The 19820-nt window shown below is 37.0% G+C and overlaps 1 protein-coding gene across 1 annotated transcript in view; it reads left to right on the forward strand.

Annotated features, from left to right (window-relative positions):
* The window catches only part of CWC27 (CWC27 spliceosome associated cyclophilin), a 233780-nt gene that overhangs the window by 33926 nt on the left and 180034 nt on the right, over positions 1-19820 (forward strand). The window contains exons 8-10 of the mRNA XM_082651635.1: positions 3223-3302; positions 4280-4313; positions 8361-8518. Of these exons, the coding sequence (XP_082507761.1) occupies positions 3223-3302; positions 4280-4313; positions 8361-8518 (272 nt within the window). The remainder of the gene's footprint in view (positions 1-3222; positions 3303-4279; positions 4314-8360; positions 8519-19820) is intronic.

Genomic DNA, 19820 nt, shown 5'->3' on the forward strand with positions numbered 1-19820 from the left:
TTAGTTTCCACTGTTTCACTGCCTCTATGTTCTTGGGTGTGAAGTGGCAGGTAATATAATTTTCCCACATCCCCTTTGATATTCATTTTCAGATTTGCTTACAGACAGTTCTGAATTTACTGTGGCGCTTCTTACATTGTGTTCACTAAATATATTTAGTATTTTGTTCGTCCCTAAACTCTTTAATGAGCCAGCTGCTTTTATGTAATTTTTTCAAAAATTGTTTTAAAATATATTAGGTGTTTGTTCTTCCTCTAAAATTATTGTTACCTGATGGTGTAAATAACAACCTTAAAATAGGTCATTCAGAAAGAGTAAGCATGAAAGAGAAATATCTGAATTCATTTTTATCCTCTTTGAGACTAACTATCCCCAATTTCTACAGCTCTTCCACAATTTATTTTCTCTGCCTGCAGGATTCAAAGTCTACTGTAGTAGGAAGGGACATCTAAAAAATGGCTTTTGATCATATATTTCTATGTTAATTTAAAACATTGATTAAAATTTGAAATGGTAATGATTATTCAGATTAATTAGTTTCCTTTTATTGTAAAGCGGGCCTCTCACTGTTGTGGCCTCTCCCGTTGCGCAGCACAGGCTCCGGACGCTCAGGCCCAGCCGTCATGGCTCACGGGCCCAGCCGCTCCTGCAGCATATGGGATCTTCCCAGACCGGGGCATGAACCCGTGTCCCCTGCGTCGGCAGGCGGACTCTCAACCACTGCGCCACCAGGGAAGCCCTGTAAAGTCTTACTTAAAGTTAATGTAAGACAAGTTTCTTTTTTTCCCTTTAAGCTGGTTTAAGTTTTGGGAGATAAAAAAGAACCCATTTTTTTAATGTTAATTAAGCTAACAATTGTAAACTAACATTTACAAGTAAATGAAATAGTTGAGCTTGTTAATGGACCAAGAGCCTGGAGACCTGAATTCTAATCTTACTCCTGTTATTTATTAGTGCAACTCTCATTTTCTGATATGTTACTAAGAGGCTGGACAAGAGGGTCTGAGGCCAACTCTGGCTGTAATGTCTTTGTGACTCCCATTAGGGAGGCACATGGGGAGAATTAATAAGGGACTATTTCTTAGAATAGATGAAAATAAACATTGATGGCTGAAGACACAAGAGGAAGAAATTTTAGGAAGGAAAGCATGAAAAAAAGATATTCAAGTTTTATTCTAGTTGAGGTCATTTTATATTCACTTGTACACTTTTGTACATATCTTGTTTAGTTCTCTTGTATGAAGTAAGCAAGGCTGCTATTATTATTTCCATTTTGTAAGCAGAGTTTCTGAGGTCGGATGAGGTCATTCTCTTTCCTCAAATGGTACACGTTTTGGACTAAAACCCATAGAATTACTGAATACTAGATTTTGAAACTCATTTGGTCCAACTCTTATCTTCTTTTCCTGTGTTTTTTCTACTATACCATCTTCTGGGTTTTGAACAGTTTTCATTGTTAGACAGATATCAAATAATTCTTTGATGTTTTGTCTTTTTATTACTCCTTGGTTTGTGTAAGGTTATGGAAGTAGAAATATATTTTAATTGCATAATTCAGATTCTACGACTTTTTAAAATTACAGATAATAGGATCTTTAGATTGGGCTTCCCTGGTGGCGCAGTGGTTGAGAGTCCGCCTGCCGATGTACGGGACACGGGTTTGTGCCCCGGTCCGGGAAGATCCCACATGCCGCGGAGTGGCTAGGCCTGTGAGCCATGGCCGCTGAGCCTGCGCGTCCGGAGCCTGTGCTCCGCAGCGGGAGAGGCCACAATACTGAGAGGCCCGCGTACCGCAAAAAAAAAAAAAAAAAAAAAAAATAGTATCTTTAGATTAACTGTTTGAGAAAAATTTTTGTTTTGCCTTTTTAAACTAGACTATAAGCATGTTTAAACTGATTAGGTCTTGAAAATGTGGAGTACTCCATGTTAATACAGAAATTTAAAAATCCTTTATTTTCATCATGGAAATAAATTTCAGAAAATATACATCTGCCTCAAAGTAAAGCCTGTCAAATTTAGAAGTCTGTTCCCAGAGCTGTTAAACAGTCAAGAATGGGGCTAAAGGGAAAGAGGTATTTTTACCTCTCTGTATTTTTAGTTAACACATTTTGTGATGAATTTTTCAAAATAAAATGTTCCTTCAAAACAGAAAGAAATTTTCCTTTCTTCCTGTCAACTCTAACCTCATACTCTTCCCTCTTACATGATTAGTTGAGGGGTGGGGATGGTGAGCAGCTTTCCACCTCGAGATACAAGGTATAAATTTGAAGTTTTCATACCTTGTGGTGGAGAAGTCTGTAGGATAGTCTGCAGCTCTGAAACCAGGCCAGTTGTTCTGGGTCCATAGGGGCCTCTAGGAAAAGAAAAATGGATTTATTATATCATTGTGAGACAGACCAGGATTTAAATCCTAGATCCTATACCACTAGCTTTGTGACCTTCAGTAAATCGCTAATCTCTCTAAGTCTTTATTTTCCCTCTGTAAAATGGGGCTAATAACGCCCACCTTATTTACTTTCATTTGGGGACAGGAGGAATTGAAAGGTGGGAATATTGTACTGTAGCACAGTGCCTGACACAAAGTATATATTTAATAAATTAGAATAATAGTAGTAGTAGTTTTTTTAATAGTTCTACTTCTTATATCTTACTATGTCTTGTTTCCCTACTAAAATATAAATTTATTGAGAACATGAACTTTGAAATTGAAGTATTTAATAAATATTAGGTCATTGATGAATATTGTCATACATGAAAGGCTCTTTTACATATGTTAAATAGCACCTTGTAGGTGCTCTCATCTGGTTGCTTGGGTACATTTTTAAAGTGATTCTATGCAGTATAGACAGTATATTTGAAGAATAATAGTGTGTGTTTATTTCAAATTACTTTTGTGATCTATCTTCTAAGTTTTAATATATCGGTCAAAAATTAATTAGTGGTAAATCACAATGAGGGTTTAGTGTTTGGAAATAGTAATCAATAAACTTATTTTTAAGGGTATATCACTTTTTGAAAGAAAGATGTTTCTAAAATATTTTTAGTCAATGGGAGAATAAGATTGCTATTTATAAAGCTTTTGTTTGTACTCAAATTTTCAGGAACATATATCTTTTGCTAACCACATTATATCAGTACTAGATTTTTACATAAATGTGTTAACTTGTCCTTTTGGAAGACTATTTTTCTCTACTCATGATTATATCATACATTCCTTTCTAGAGCATGAAGGGAAAAAGCAAAAGTAGTCATGACTTGCTTAAGGATGATCCACATCTCAGCTCTGTTCCAGCTGTTGAAAGGTTAGCATGGTGCTAGTGTGATCCTAAGTTCTTATTGTCTGGCTCAAATCATTTTCTTGCTTCCTTTGGAAGTAAACAGTCAGTTCTCATAAGTCAAGTTTTGTCAACCCAACCAAAAAACTAAAGCATTTTGATAATGGGGGTAGTAGAGCTACTAGCATAATGGAGAGAATCACGCTAGTCACATTCATTCTCCTTGCTATCTATCAACCTCTGCTGAACTAATTAAATTTAAAATTAGCTGTTAACCTTTTAAATCTTGGGATAGTTTGAATACTAGGAAACTGTCTGCTTTAACAATTTAATGTTTAATTGAAAATTTCTTTGCTAACTTTTTCCTTGCATAATTTTTGTCTCAGAATCATGAGTAAGCAAATCAGATTTGAAGGGTTTTGTGAAGAAGTCACCACATTTTGGGCCAATTCACTGAGTATTATTCCTTACATATTTCAGGAGTTATCAGAAAATTTTTGCTGCTTCTCTTTGATAAGGGAAGATGTCTTACTGTTAAATATAATTGCACATGATTCACTGGGCCAGTGTGTCAAAAGGGGACTAAAATACTATTGTACTCACTATTGTAGCTCATTTAAAAAAATTCTATATTAAAACAATCTTTTCTTAATATCCTTTCATTTGAGGGATTTGGCTTCTTCAGCCTGAATACATCAAGCCAATAGAAGAAATTGTTGTCTGCAGCCTTTTGTTCATGAAAATAACACTATTGGTTGTTTGCTTTTTTAAAAAAATTCTAGTGAATTTGTATTTGTGTTAATGGAGCATACCTTTTATTCTATGTATAGAAACAACTTCCCTTTAGAATGTTTCTATTTGCTCTACAATGCCATTCTGAAATTCCTGTGTTGAAGTGTTTTTGAACTATTAATCCCAGCAAAATATTCTAAATTTTTGGATAATTGAATAATTTTGTTAGTTTCATTTTGAAGCTAAAATTTGTTTTCCTTATTTTTTTGTAGTGAAAAAGGGGATGCAGCAGGAGATTCAGATGATGTAAGTATTAATTTTAGTATAAATATAGTTGAACAATTTATAGAAAATTCAAAATCTATACAAATTATTAAATTATTTTTCCTAAAAGGTAATATGTATTACCTTTTATAATTACATATGGAAAATTTTGAAAAAAAATGGAAAGATTTGAAAAATATTTATTTTGATATTGGAATTTTCCTTCATAGTATGTGTGTGTTTCCTTACAAAATCAGAATCTTACATATGAATTTCTAGCCTGTTTTTTCTCCCTGTCACGTAACGTAACATGAATACTCAAAATTTAGATGTCATTGATTTTATTTTGTTATGATAAAAGTTTAAATGTTGATGCATGATATCCTACATGATGTATGGGAAATACTTGGATACCAGTCATTTATGGTAGTTTCCTTCTTCATACACACATTTTGGAAGATTCTCTCTCTCAAGACTGTAGTGACCTTTCTTCATTATTTGTACTGGCTATTAAAGCTGATAAAACAGAAGGCAGAGTTTCCTTTATGTATAAGAGATCAAGTTTTTCAAGTCATTCGTTTATCACTTTATATAAAAACCCATTGATCTGTGTGTTGTACAGAAGGAAGTACATAACTGTCCATGCAAGAACACAGCTTCTTCTATTACCATAGTCAAAAGAGAGGATTCTCTCTGACTATATATAATAGAGAAAGGATGGCTATCTAACCTGGTCAAGAAAACCTTCCGGGAAGAGATGATGCTGTGTTGTGTCTTATAGGAGAATTAGGAGTTAACTAGATCAAAAAAGAAACTGGTGAAGGGTGGGATTCCTCAGAGAACAGCATATGCTAATGCATGGTAACAAGGAGAGAGTATACCTTATTTAGGAAGTACAAGCTAAGATTAAAGTTTGAGAAGGAACTTGCCTTGTGAGGAGCAGTGAAGAAGAGTGTTAAAGGTAGAGGGAACTACATGTGCAAAAGGCTCTGAAGTAGGAGAGTTTGATGTGTTCCAGGAGCTGAAAGCAAACTAGTGTGACCAGAGCATCATGACAGGAGGGAGAGTGGGTGAGGTTGGAGTGGGAGGAAGAAGCCAAATATTACAGAGCTTCCTGGGCTATGGGGAGAAGTTTGAATTTCATCCTCAAAGTAATGAGAAACAGTGAAGGGTATTAGTTAAAAGGAAGAGTATATTGTCAACTTTGCGTTTTAGGAAGATCACTGTTGGCAATATTAGAGAGGACAAATTAGAAGAAATAGGCTGGAGTCAAGGAGACCTATTGGGAAGCTATGGCAGGAGGAGAGCTTGATAGAAGACCACAGGTGTGAGATGGGAGAGAGACAGATTTGAAAGAGGTCCAAGAGGTGACTGATTCCATACTATGAGTGAGGGAGAAGGAGGAGTCTAGGACAACCACAAGGTTTCTGATTTGGGCAACTTGTTAGATGGGTACAAAAGATAGGTGGGGAGGGCTTCCCTGGTGGTGCAGTGGTTGAGAGTCCGCCTGCCGATGCAGGGGACACAGGTTCGTGCCGCGGTCCGGGAAGATCCTACATGCCGCGGATCGACTGGGCCCGTGAGCCATGGCCGCTGAGCCTGCGCGTCCGCAGCCTGTGCTCCGCAACGGGAGAGGCCACAACAGTGAGAGGCCCACGTACCGCAAAAAAAAAAAAAAAAAAGAAGTATAGTGTTCAGATCAAGGAAGTATAGTACTCGGATCCTGGGGGATTTTAGTCCTTTTATCCTGAGACTAGCAGAGCATACCCAGAATGTATATTCAGTTCTAAGCATGGAACTTTTAAAGGATTTTGACACTCAAAAATGTGCATTAAATGGGCAACAAAAGATAAGGAAGGTGGGAACCATCTCATAAATAAACTATGGAGAGAACTGAGGAATTCAGCCTGGAAGACAAAATGCTGAAAGGGATTATACAATAGCTGTCTTCAAATACTTGAACTGCTGTGCTTTTTAAAAAGGCACGAGTTTTTTCTTGGTGGCTCCAGAAGACAAACTAGGAAAACAGGAGTGCTCAAAAGGAATGAAGGAGTGTTTACTATCTACTACACCTTCTGTACCGTTTGAAATACTTAACACAGACTTAAACAAATTAATACATTAATTACACTGATAACTCATAAGGAGGCAAAGGCTGAGATGATAATCCAATGACTTTATCACAAAAGAGCATTACTGGCAATCCCCAATGTACCCAGTCTGAAATTTCTTCCAAGGTTATTAGTTTTAAACTCTTTGTTTCCTTTATCTTGCTAGCTACTTCACGTTATTAACTGTTATCAAAAATTAAAAATCAGGGCTTCCCTGGTGGCGCAGTGGTTGAGAGTCCGCCTGCCGATGCAGGGGACACGGGTTCGTGCCCCAGTCTGGGAAGATCCCACATGCCGTGGAGCGGCTGGGCCTGTGAGCCACGGCCGCTGAGCCTGTGCATCCGGAGCCTGTGCTCCGCAACAGGAGAGGCCACAACAGTGAGAAGCCCACGTACCGCAAAAAAAAAAAAAAAAAAAAAAAAAAAAGGTGGGGAGAACAATGAAAAATAATGTGCTTAATAATGTGCATTTTGAGGTTCAGATAACTTGGAGACATCTGTATAACAATATGTGTCTGTAAGATAGGCTCAAGGCCTAATGTAAAATTATGTTCTTATGGTCTTGAGGGAGTGAGGTCATCTAAGGACACTGTATAGTTTTTAATCTGTTTTGTGTCCCAAGATCCTTTGCAATCACTAAGACTGCAGACCTTCTTTCCAGGAAATATATTACATCCACAAACAAAATTTTATGAATTTGCGGGGCATTTTCTTTTTTTATATCTCCTGAGGACCAAGCATGGAAGACCTAGGTCAGTGGTTATCAAGTTTTAAGGCTAAGAATTTCTTAAACATCTCATTGAAAACACTCACAATTTCCATCCCTAGAGATTTGGTTCAGTAATACTGAGATGAGGACTAGGATTTTACATTTTTAGAGCCAATCCATGTTTTATAGCCTGAGGACTAGACTTTGAGAACCACTGCTCTAAGGTCCACAAGCCTCAAGTTAAGAATCCTGCCTCACCATGACTCACCTGGAGAATCACAAAAGAAAAAGATCCACTTGGGTAGTTTCTTCCTTCTCCTTCTCTACCCTCTTCCCTCCCTCTTTCCTCCTTTCTGCCTCCATTGCTCGCTGTCTTGATGCTGGGAGCTATTCTGGAAGTTGAAGATTTAGCAATAAGCAAAACAATCCAGAATTTTAGTTCTAATGGACTCCTTCCTCTGATTATGGGAGAGAGACAATAATCACATAAATAATTAAAATGTATAGTATGGGTGATAAATGTTTTGAGGAAAAATAAAATAGGGGAGGGGAATAGAGAGTACTGGAGGTGGGTGGGTGGCTCTGCCATTTTATTCGGGGGATCAAGAAAAGTGTCACCAAAAGGGTGGCATTTGAGCAGAGACCTGAAGGAGATGAAAGAGTCAGCAATGCAGATACATGGAATAGGAGAGTTTCAGGCTGGAGAGAAGAGCAACTCCAAAGTTGGCTAGTGTTGCTGGCCTGGAGTTGTAGGAGATTATGTCAGGGAGGTCCAGATTGTGTAGGGTTTGAGTGAGTTGGGAATCCACTGGAGGGTTTTGAGCCGAGGAGTGATTGCTATGACTTAGATTGTAGGAAGAAATATCAGTTTCTCTACCTCCACCTCTTTTACTTGCATTAATCCCTGGGTGCGGTCAGTACGCTGGCCAACTGCCTCCAAAAGCCACATTTCCTACTGGGAAGGAATAAGAATGTAGATAGACAATATCCTGGGCGATCCAGAGGGAGCATAGTCTGCTGTGCAAAGGAGCTGGGTGTGGATCGAGCAACAGCCCTTACTAGGCTATACAGTACTTACATAGCCAGCCTAGAGCAGATCCCAGGGGGTATTCCCGCCTGTAGCAGATTCTTCAAGCCCTCACTAGTTCAAAACAAAATGAAACAAAAAGTAACCTGGCCTAGAATGCAACAAGGAGAGTTTGAGATGGACCTCTGGAAGTGAAAGAAGAAAATGGAATGCCCAGCAAATACTCCATTTCAATTTTTACAGGATGGAGAATATGGAAGTGCAGAGCATGATGAATATGTTGATGGTGATGAGAAGGACCAGATGAGAGAAAGAATTGCGAAAAAGTTAAAAAAGGGCACAAGTGCAAATGTTAAGACAGCTGGAGAGAGTGAAGTGGAGAAGAAATCAGTTAGCCGCAGGTGAGTCAAGCGTTGTGCTTCTAAGTATCAGAGTTTTGTTTTTGCTTTTGCTTTTGTGTTTTAATTAATTTTTGTTAGAGTATAGTTGCTTTACAATGTTGTGTTAGTTTCTGCTGTACACCAAAGTGAATCAGCCATACATATACATATATCTCCTCCTTTGGATTTCCTTCCCATTTAGGTAAGTATCAGAGTTTTTGTCATTTTATAGTTAATTTTAAATTAAGATTGAGCCCTTTATTCAACTTACTTTCTAACATACTATTTTCATAATGTTTGATATATATACCAGTCATGCTAATTTAGCCCATTCAGAGGCCTAAAAGAAAATAGACCAATTTTATTTACAGCAGTGGTCATGTGAGTCAAATTCCAGTTCATTCCTCTCTGATCTCTTCTTTAAAAGCCTCTAAATTGTTCTTATATTTGGGACAAACAATGTATTAGCTAGATGTGGAAGGTTGTATTTGTTTAAAACCAACAAAAGCAGTAAAGCAATTGTATGGAACAAAAAGAGACATCCTCAGATTTGAGTAAAATTTTGTCTAAACTGGTTAAGAAATGTATGGGCCTGAAAACCCTCTTAAATGTCTTTTCAAGTCTGATTTATACTGTCTATCCCTCCTAATCTCAGTGATATCATAAAAGAAATTTCAGCAAATGTCTGAAATCATTAGTGCTTTCGGTCAGTTATACCAGCTTCACTACAGTTTGTCTCATGTTAATTTTATGTTAAAAGAAAAACAGAAAAACTTCTAAGAATCTTATAAAATTGTAATGTGGTAAAAAAGGATAATTATATTTAAAGGAAAATCACTGCTCAGTCTAAGTTGAATTATAATGGGTATACCTGCTAGCCAGATAGGATGTCAGTGTGAAATCATTATCTATTAAAAAAATCAGTGCTCTTGGTATATACAAACGGTTCATTTGTATGTGCTTGAAGTACTCCATTATCCTGCAGTCATTTTCTGATTCAAGCAGTAGGATCAGGGACTAGACTAGCCTCCCAGCCTTTTAGGCAAGGAGCCATTCAAAGTATGATATTACTGAAAATTTGTGGTATTGCTTCTATTTGTAAAGAAACATCTGGAATCTGTTAAAGCTGCTCATCACTTTGGATAGTAAACCTACAAGCAGGTTTCTTGAGTACTTAATATTTAAATTGGGGAATAATATTTAACAATATAATTTTCAACAAATTCACACAGAGTAGATTATTTCTCTAATTGTTCTATTGAAAAGTACTTAGGGGTTCAAGCGGAAAAAATCCAAAGCTCTTCCTACCTCCTCTCCTTTCTTTTCTCTCATTGTACTTATTCTGATTTCTTGAGGATTTCTGTCCCTTGCCTCCCTCCTCTTCTAAATGCATCAGTCTCACTCTTTCTTACCCAGTCCACTTTCTGTAAGCCTATACCTTGACTACTGAATGCTGCTGAGCAGAATCACACAGCCGTAGACAAGTCCAGCCTCAGCTGTGCCTCCAGTGCTTTCCCTTCAACCTCAGGTTCACTCTCTCTCATTAGGTCACCTGGCTTCCTGTTCTGTGAAACAAGAATAACTTCTTCAACTCTTATTCTTTTCACTTTTCGCTGTACCTATTCAGACCAATTCTTATCTCCTCTTCTGTTTTAAAGGGAGGAATCCCTCTGCCCATTCAAAATGATTCCATCCTCTTTGCTCTGTCTTTAGTTTTCTCTCTTCACTCATTCCTTTCCTTCAGCTTGTGGATAGACTTAAGCCTCTTCCAGCATTCGAGAGTGAAAACAAAAACACCATTTCATTATTTCCTGTCCCCACCACCTTAGTTCCCATTTATTTTTAAATACACATCATTTAGCTTTTCCCTTATCACTCCCCTGAAACTACTCTCCCTAAGGCCATGTACTTGACAAATCTAATGGCTACTTTCCAGTTTTTGTTTTTCCTGGTGTCTCTGCTGTGGAATTTGGCATTTTTTGCCTTTTCCCTCTTGAAAACCATCTTCCTCAAGAACCTGCTACTTAAATTGCGACCTGTGGACGAATAGCATTAGTTTCTCTTGGAATCTTTTTAGAAATGCCAAGTCTCAGGCCCCACCTCACACTTTCTGAATCAGAATCTGTGTTTTAATAGGATCCTCAGGTGATTTGTACATTAAAGTTTGAGAAGCACTTCTCTAGAATACTAATTTTTACCACCAGTGCCACTGGACTAGTTCAAGTTTGTATCATCTTAGCTCCAAGGTCAGCAACTTCTGACTCCCCAGGGTATTCCCATAGTACCTTTTTCATACTTCTGTGATATTATGACATCCGGTTATACATTTTTTTTCTTCCTTGTGTACCCTTATACTGTAATTGTCTTAAAGGCAGAGATTGTATCCATTTACCACCTGTGGTCAAACATCATAGGTACTCAGATGTTTATATAAATGAATGAACAAAAAAAAAGAGTGAATCCTTCTTTGACAAATCACTTTCTCCTCCAGATCTTATAAGTAACTTCCTTGTATGTGTCACATGAGATATATTGCTTTGCCTACTATCCGTTGCCTATAATGAGCTCCTTTGGAGACTGTCTTACGTCCTCCGAGTCTTGTATAATAAGCACGGGGTAATTGGTCATTAAAGTTTGTGTAATGAGTGGGCGAATAAATACATTTGTGATTCATTAGAAGAATGGTTTTCACTCCTGACTCCACATTAGATTCACTGGAGAAATGTTGAAAAGAAAAAATACTGATACCCAGCTCCCAATCCCAAAGATTCTGAATCATTTGGTCTGCAGTGAAGCCTGGGCACATGCATTTTTACTTTTTAACTTTCAGTTGAAATATAGTGTACGTGCAGACTATATCTGTATGAACTATATTTCATAGTGCACATATAATAAATACACCAGTTGCTGAATTTTTACAAGCCAAATACACCCCTATACCCATCACCCAGATCAAGAAACAGAAAATTGCCATTACCCACAAGTCTCCCTCTTGCCCTATTCTGGTTGTTTCTCCCCTCCTCCCCTGATAGTAACCACTTTTCTAACTTCCAAGAACATAACATTAATTTAGGGCAATAAGACTTTGTAAAATCTCTCCAGATATTCTAATGCGCAGCTAAGGGTTAAGAACCCCAACCCCCACCAAACACTCGCTCTCTTGATTACTTCTGAGGCACAGAATAATGTAAAGGTAGATTTAAAAAATTGTAGGGTCACCTCAGGTCTTTTTTGTGGTCTAACAGAGATAAGACATTTATATCAGTTGAACTCAGTTTAATCTCTGAAAAAGGTGAAAGGATCAGTATAGTGAGAAGTCATTTTAGAAGAAACAAAATGATATTTGAGTTTTCCTAATGTTTTTCAAGATGTGTGCTGGTAAAGATTCAAATCAGTGTCTCTCAATGTTTTCCATATATTTGAGTCACCTTACAAGCCCCACCCCTGATCAAGTCAATCAGAATTTTTCGACCATGAGAAGTTTTAAAAAGCACGGGTTATTCTAATGTGCACTCAAGGTTAACTGAAAGGCGGTAGTTACAGCCTGTCTTTGGAAAGTCCTGTTTTAAAATTTATTCTAAAGAATCTTTTCTTTGCCTGCAGGTGGAGCTCACCTGCTGCAAGTTAATCATATAAACCAAATTGAGTCGTCTGCCCTACTTGTTTTTAGCATCTGTTTACAGATTTATAATAAATGGCTAAACAGTAAAATCAGATGTAGGAAGCAGACTGGAGAGTCAAAAGTCAGTGGTTTGTTGTGCTGATTACAGTCATTAGGGAAATTCTGTCTTTCATTGTGTAATTTCTGTCATCTCTAATTTTATTTTGATTACTCTTCTAAAGTATTTTCATCAAAATGAAATATAAATCAAAGAAATCTTGACATATACCCTGAAATCGCCATTACTAGTTTTGGTAGTAGTCCTTCAAGGTTAACTAGAGTACGTTAGTTTTGGTGTTTGAACAGGTTCTGGTTTGATCAGCTGTGTTGTTTACCTGTCATATTTAGTTGACTGTGGCATTATTCCTATATCATAAAACAATTCTCTTATTTGTTAAAGTCAAGTAGAATTTGTGTTTTACTCATGAGTTGTGTTACGTTGACTGAATGTGAAATATCTTATATGATAGTATTAGAAATTTAAATATAAATATTGAAGTTGAGTTTGAAATCTAATGAGTTGGATTGAACTTTAAATTATGAAGCAAGGGATAATACAATCAGAAATACCTCCTTTGGCCTGGGTGAACATCCAAATGAACTGCTGCTAATTTTAATCTTTCAAGTCTCCTTTTGTTGAATTTGAAATATGGGACCACGTTTTCTTATGGAACTTTGAATACTTTTTTTCCCCCAATATTTCTAGCCTTCTCAAAAATATTAATTAAGCTTTCTCTCAGCCTTAGGGAATTTTTTGAGTCTTAATATACTTTGTATTCTGGTTTCTCTTACTTTATGATCAGACTTTAGGAAGTACATAGCTGTCTTTAGTACGTAAACTTGGTTTGCTTTAGCAAATTCAAAAAGATAGTGTCATATTTAAGTTTCAAAAGTTTAAAAGCTAATACATGTATAAAAATGATAGTACAAAATTTAAAAGATAGTACAATAACAAAGGTTGAAGTCCACAGGCATTCCAAAACCCTATTTAAATCATTAGAATCACCATCTCTAAGAAGTCCCCCTCTTTCCTCAGAACTTTTACAAGCAAGGAATGAAATTAACCAGTTAGAGCATTTTTGCTTCCTTTCACCTTCTGTTGCCCCAAGGTATTGAACTGAAGCAGACAGTAAAAAAAGAGAAAGAGAAAGAAATGCGAGATCTATACATTGCGGAAGTGGTCTCTGAAAATTTGAAGGTATTATTTCTTTCATATAGAGTAGTAGTGATCTAAATACTGTCTTTTCAGGAAATATTTGGGTTTAACAGCAGATAGTAAGCTTTGGAGCAGTCTGGTAGCAGTTAGTTTGCATACTAACTCTTACTAGAACTTGACTTTTCTTTTTTATATGTTCTTTCTTAACCTATCATTCTATTCTCAAATATGTGTTACTCTTACTGTCACTTACTGTGCAAGAACTGCTATATGCCAGACAGTGCCAGGCTCCAGGAACATGAAAAAAAGGAGAAATGGTTTTTGCCCACAGATGTTCACAATATAGCATAAGAATTATAAACAATTAATTACAATTCAGTATGGTATGTGCTCTAATAGAAGTGCATGCAAAATATTATAGATGATAAGTAGGCAATGTATCTTTCAGGACAAGATTAAAATACCAGGTTTAAAAAGGGATGAATATAAAATTGCCATTTTTGGGCTTCCCTGGTGGCGCAGTGGTTGAGAGTCCGCCTGCCAATGGAGGGGACACAGGTTCGTGCCCCGGTCCGGGAAGATCCCACATGCCGCGGAGCGGCTGGGCCCGTGAGCCGTGGCTGCTGAGCCTGCGTGTCCAGAGCCTGTGCTCCGCAATGGGAGAGGCCACAACAGTGAGAGGCCCGCATACCACAAAAATAAATAAATAAATAAATAAAGTAAATAAAAAATAAAATTGCCATTTTTGTAGATCAAGAATAGTCAAATACAGCAACCTCATAAGTTTCATCCTAATGCTAGTACGATAAGCCATTTTTTGGAACCACTATTTAAAAGAAATAACATTTTAGCATTGTAAAGTCCTTTAAATTAATGTTGCATAATCTCCCAATGTAGACTAGATGGTTTATCCTGTTGTCTTTACCTATTATGTTTAAAATTTTGGAATAGTAACAATTATAATATAAACCACACCATCATCTGGCATTTCTGGCGAGCTTCCATTTTTCTTCTTTTTAGGTATTTATAGCAAGAATTTTTGGATGTTCTGGGTAAAACTGTTTCTTGGGCTGTTTGAAATAAAATACCACTTTAAAAATGTCCAGTTAGTTCATTGAGAACCTTAATCCATATCCAAGGAATCGCTTTCAAAATAAAACAAACAAAAAAATCCTTGGACTTCAGTTATATACTTAGGAAATACAACAACCCTACTGTTTTCACAATTAGATTTTGTTTGGCAGGCAGGAAGCAGTGAAATACATACGTGGGGGAGGTTCTCCTGTCAAAAGGGAGAAGAGCTGTTTGCATCTCTTTAGAGTGTATTGATTTGTGTTACCCTAGAGAGTTACCTTCTACTGACCTTGCAGTATCAGTTGTTTATAGGCAACGGAATTATACATTTGAAATGTAATATTGAGATTATGTGCAATTATATTATTGTTCTTTAAGTTATTCAGCATTTGAGGAAATGTTCTCTACCCTGGAACAAATGTAGTCACACTGAAGAGTTTTGAAACATTCATTGCTTTCCTACCTTCCTTATCTGTATATTGTGAATTCACCTGTAAATTAAATTGGCAAGTATACTTTGGGTAAAATACAGAAGAGAATAGCCACCCAAGATACCAAGTTCTTGTTTAGCACAAAGTTAAAAGCATATGAAGTTACACAAGGGCCTGAGGAAGATTTATAGTTATTAGTGATTGTACTCTGTCTGACTCTAGCCTTTCTTTCTGTTCCCTTCTCTAACTGTTCAGGGATTTTATTTCAGGGATCACTTAGCTTTTGCACATTAATTGAATTCCTCCTTTGTACCAGGCACCGTGCTAGGTCCCAGGAAGCTCAGATTAGAAAGGCTCAGCCTCTTCTCAAGTTGCTTAGTTTCTAGTAAAGGGGGACAGTTGTATAAGCAAATAAGGGCTGTGAAGTGTTCATAGGTGATCTAGCCAGAGAGTTGTTCTCTTATTCCACAAGTATTTGTTGTTCTTCTACAGTGTGACCAGGCAATACATTTTGCCAAGGCAGTTTATTACTCTAATTTAACCCCTAGAACAAAGCTACAAGTTACAGTTTATATTATGATTCTCATTTTACAAATGAAAACAAACAAACAAACTGGATTTGAAGAGGATAAGTGGCTTATGGCCCCAAAGTGGCAAAGCCTGTACCTGAACATGCAATGGTCTGACACCTCTACGGAGCCTAGAGAGGGGTTGGCCAGGGCCAACTCGTACATGTCCAGCTAAAGTGTAAGTCTCATGTGGAATGTCTCTGGCCAAGGTATAACATCATTTTAGGAATATGTATTACTCCATATAAATGTAGGGGGTGGATTAGAGGAAGGAGACTGAAGCAGAAAGACAAATTAGTGGAGTATTAGATTAGTCCAAGGGAGAGGTAATAAGGATCTAACTAACTAAGGTAGTATCTGTGGGCATGGATTCGAGAGATATTAAGGAGGTAATAGATTGGATGTAGGAGACCTGAAGGAAAAAAATATATTCCAGATGACTCTGTTTTGTGGCTTAGATAACTGGCCAAGTGGTGGTTGTAACCACTGAGATAGGAACCCTGGAAGGGTCCTAGTGCTTACGTCATACATTTTTGTCCTGTTAGTCCTTTCTGTTTTACATCGACGTCCTGACACGTAAACATACATTCTGAATTATTTCTTACTTAATGTTCCCTTTATAAGTCAACTTAGGTTAGGTTATGGTAACAAACAAACCCCATATCTCAGTGGTTTAAAACTAGTGTTTGTTTTCTTGCTCTGGCTACATCCTGGTGGGATCTGTGCATCTCCTCCATATCATCTTCATTCAAGGGCTGAGGATGAAGGGACAGCCTCTTTCTGAGAGGAATGGTAGAGGGAAAAGAGTGATGATGAATCATATGCTAGTTCTTAAAGCTTCTACTCAGAAGTGGCATAATCACTTCACCATTTCACTGGCCAGAGTAAATGATATGGCCAAGCCTGATGTCCATATGGTGAAGTATAAACCTTCCACTGAGAGCTTAGAAATAGTAATGCAATCTACTACAGTCTCTGTGCTTTAGCCAGGAATTGCTATAAGTACCTGTGACTGTGTAATAAATTTATTCATCATCTTCCTGGCAGACAAGACAAAAGAGACGTAATAAGGATTACATAATTGCCATTATCTGAATTTTAAGAAGAAAGGTATCAATTCCTAATTATTTCAGTCTTTTAAAAAGTATAAAATTCTAAAGGAAATTCTATCTTATCAGTCTTTACACAAGGGGTGGAGAAGAACATAATGATTGTCTTCTACAAGTTTCATAGAAGATGCAGAAACATAACATTATGCACATAACATTAAATCATAAATAACATTAAATCATAAATTAAGTCAAATTATCTCAAGTAAAGTGATTTCTATGTAAGGGAATAGAGGAGTTGTGCAGAATCCAGATAAAAGAATTGTGCACAGTCCCCACAGGAAAGGAAGTTGTCAGAAACTTATATTTTCTCTCCTTCTGCAGCCTCAACTCTCTGCTTGCCTTTGTTCATTTGTTCCCTTATCTTCTATAATCTTGTGTTTTCTCTGTAAGGCTCCAGTCTGTTCCCTCTTGCACTTCAGCTCTTCAGAAGTAAATTGACCTGCTTTCTGTGTCCCAAATTCTTGGGAGAGAGAATCTTATTGGCTTGGCTTGGGGTAGGTGTCCATTCATTCTTGTTATTGGAGAGGATAATGGTAGCAGAGGGGGAGTTAAAAGCCATGAGATATGTGGGTGTGACAGAAATAAATAGACCCTCTATCATCTATCCTTCCCTTCTTATTTAGTAAGGAGAACCCAAAGTTTTAGCTGGATTCGTGGCTGCCTAGCTAAAAGACATTCACCAGTCTCCTTTGTAGCTAAGGATGGCCTTGTGACCACATTTTGGCTAGTGAGATAAAACAGAAGTGTGTCAGACTTTCACGCAGTCTTTTTATAAAGGAAAGAAGGAAGAGGCTAGCCCTCCTTCATCCCTTCCTCTTGCTATCAGCCTGGCACACAGGTTGGAGCTATGGATGGCAGAATGGAGCGGTTGAAGGAGCCTGGGTCCTTGAAGACTTCATGGAATTACAATTCCCGCTTGGATTGCCTGTCTAGGACTTTTTCTATGTGAAATAAAATAATCTTAACATTGTTGAAGCCACATTATTTGGGGTTTCTGTTAAGTGTGGTAGATCCTAAACCTAACTGATAGTATAAGGTTGTTTCTTCCAGGGCTGTGAGTAGGGTAGGTTCTCTAAGGTGGGAATGTGAGCAGGGAGGAAATGAATAGCTACTTCATTATTTCAAATAGCTTTCTTAGCTGGTTTTCTCATTGTTCCTGGAAGAGAATCTTCTGAATTAATAGCACCCAACATGTCCACCCCTCTTCTCACTTTTGGCTGATCATGTTGCTCCTTAATTCATTACGGAAACAGAAGTAGCAGGAGAACTTCCTCATTTTCCCACCACCAAATCTACTCATCTGCATCTGAATCCATATTCTTTTAGCAAAGGCAACCCCTCCACTCTCTGCTCTGGTCCTCACTTTCTTACACATTTTGGCCAAGCTGTTATCCACCTTACTCCTGTTGCTCACTTCACACCAGGCATATTGTTCTTCTTACTGTTCCACAGACACATGAAGGTCATTCATCTTTCAGGCCTCTGCACTTGGGGTTACCTCAGCTTGAAACGTTCTTCTCTGAGATATTCTTAGTAACCATTCCTTCTCTTCATTCAATTCCTTATTCAGGTATCATCAGAGAGGCTACCACACTACTTAAAATAACTGCCTCCATCCCTACCAAGGGTACATATCCAAATGACCTGGGGACAAATTTTAAAAATTTGTTTGACTTTTACAAAATGCGTATGCTAGGACTACTCCCCTTGGGGGGCAGGTGGGGGGAATCTCATTCAGTAGGTCTAACGTGATTTGCTCATTTTTTGAAGCCAGTTAATTAGTGATGAAAATACATGTTACTTAACCTTTTCCTACTGTTGGGAACATAGGTGAATAAAGGTAAATAAGTTTAAAAGCAAGTTTGGAATTAGATTATCTGTCCTTTTCAGGATCAGATGTTTGTAGAAGACAACGGTCACTCTACTCTAGGGAGGCAAAGTTAGAGGGTCTCTTTTCCTAGCCCAAATCACTTTTTCTACAAGTTCTACAACTTTTTAAGAATGACTGATATATTGTTTCATCAACATTAATCTTCTAAACAGGTGGATTTTGTTCTATTTTTTTAGCCTTATTGCATCTTTGCCTTTATTTAAGCTTGTCTTTTTAAAAGTAGACACAATATAAATTATTCGGTAATGACCTACTCTGAAGAAGAATCTCATAGAATTCACTACATTTCTTTCCTACCTTTTTGCCAATTTTGATATGTTAGTAATATTTGATGTCTCCTTCCTCCTTAGTTTTTATTTAGATATTGCTATACCATGTGTATCAGTTCATTCAATATAAGTGTACATTTATATTGATTTCAATGTGCATACTATTTAAGTGCACATATGTGAGTGTTAAACCTTAAATAGGTTTTCCATTATTACTTTGAAGTATAGCTTCAGTGGCTTACTAGATTTTAATGTAATTTTATATTTGATTTATTTTTCAGTAAGCCAATAAAAACAATAAGCCTATTTCTTCCAGGGCTGTGAGTAGGGTAAGTTCTTTCAGGTGGGAATGTGGGCAGAGAGGAAATGAATATAAGCCTTACTTATATTTATTATCTTCTACTCAATTTTTTTTGTTAAAGGTCCTTAATACATTTTTCTAGTATTGCTAATTGCAAATTTTGTGATGTCAGCGTAGTTTGCTTTCCATTTTAAAATTTACATTGTTGATTTAGCTGCTTCTTTAAGAATTATCTTGTTTAAACAGCCTCAAATTTATTACATGATAATGGATAAGATTCTGTTCCTACTGAAAGTACTTTTCTTATAGTCAAAGGCAGTTATTAATTGGAATGTGAGCTGAAGTACTGAATTATTTCTTTTTGTGTTTTAAATTTGTTCTAGAAATTCATTAGATCAAAGGTATATATGTACTCAGCAGATAGGAAGTTAGATTTGTTCTTTGCTGTATATTTGATTTCCTTGATTCTAAGAAAATGTCTTCTTAACTTCAAAAGTTATATAATGACTTCTTGCCAATTTCTTTTTCTTTTTAGATAAGCATTTACTCTTTTAATTTTATTAATCATTACAAATTAATAGAAAATTTCTGGATATGCTTATTTGTTTGCAATATTGACAGTAACTTCAAATGTCTTAAAGACGGGCTTTATGTAAGGGAGTTAAAATGAAAAACCCTTGGCTTGACTTCAGAGAGTTTAGAAAGATATCATGTAGGCCTCAGACAAAGACTTGAGTGTTACAGTCATCGTATTTTATGTCCTTGCTGCTCGTTGGTAAGATTCAGTTTTAGGTGCAGTTTGTATGCACTTGCCTAGTCAAGTAGAAAAAAGATATATAGCTGACCTGTGATAAAAGGT

This window comes from Grampus griseus (genome assembly GCF_964374135.1).
Source record: "Grampus griseus genome assembly, chromosome: 3".
Classification (NCBI taxonomy): domain Eukaryota; kingdom Metazoa; phylum Chordata; class Mammalia; order Artiodactyla; family Delphinidae; genus Grampus; species Grampus griseus.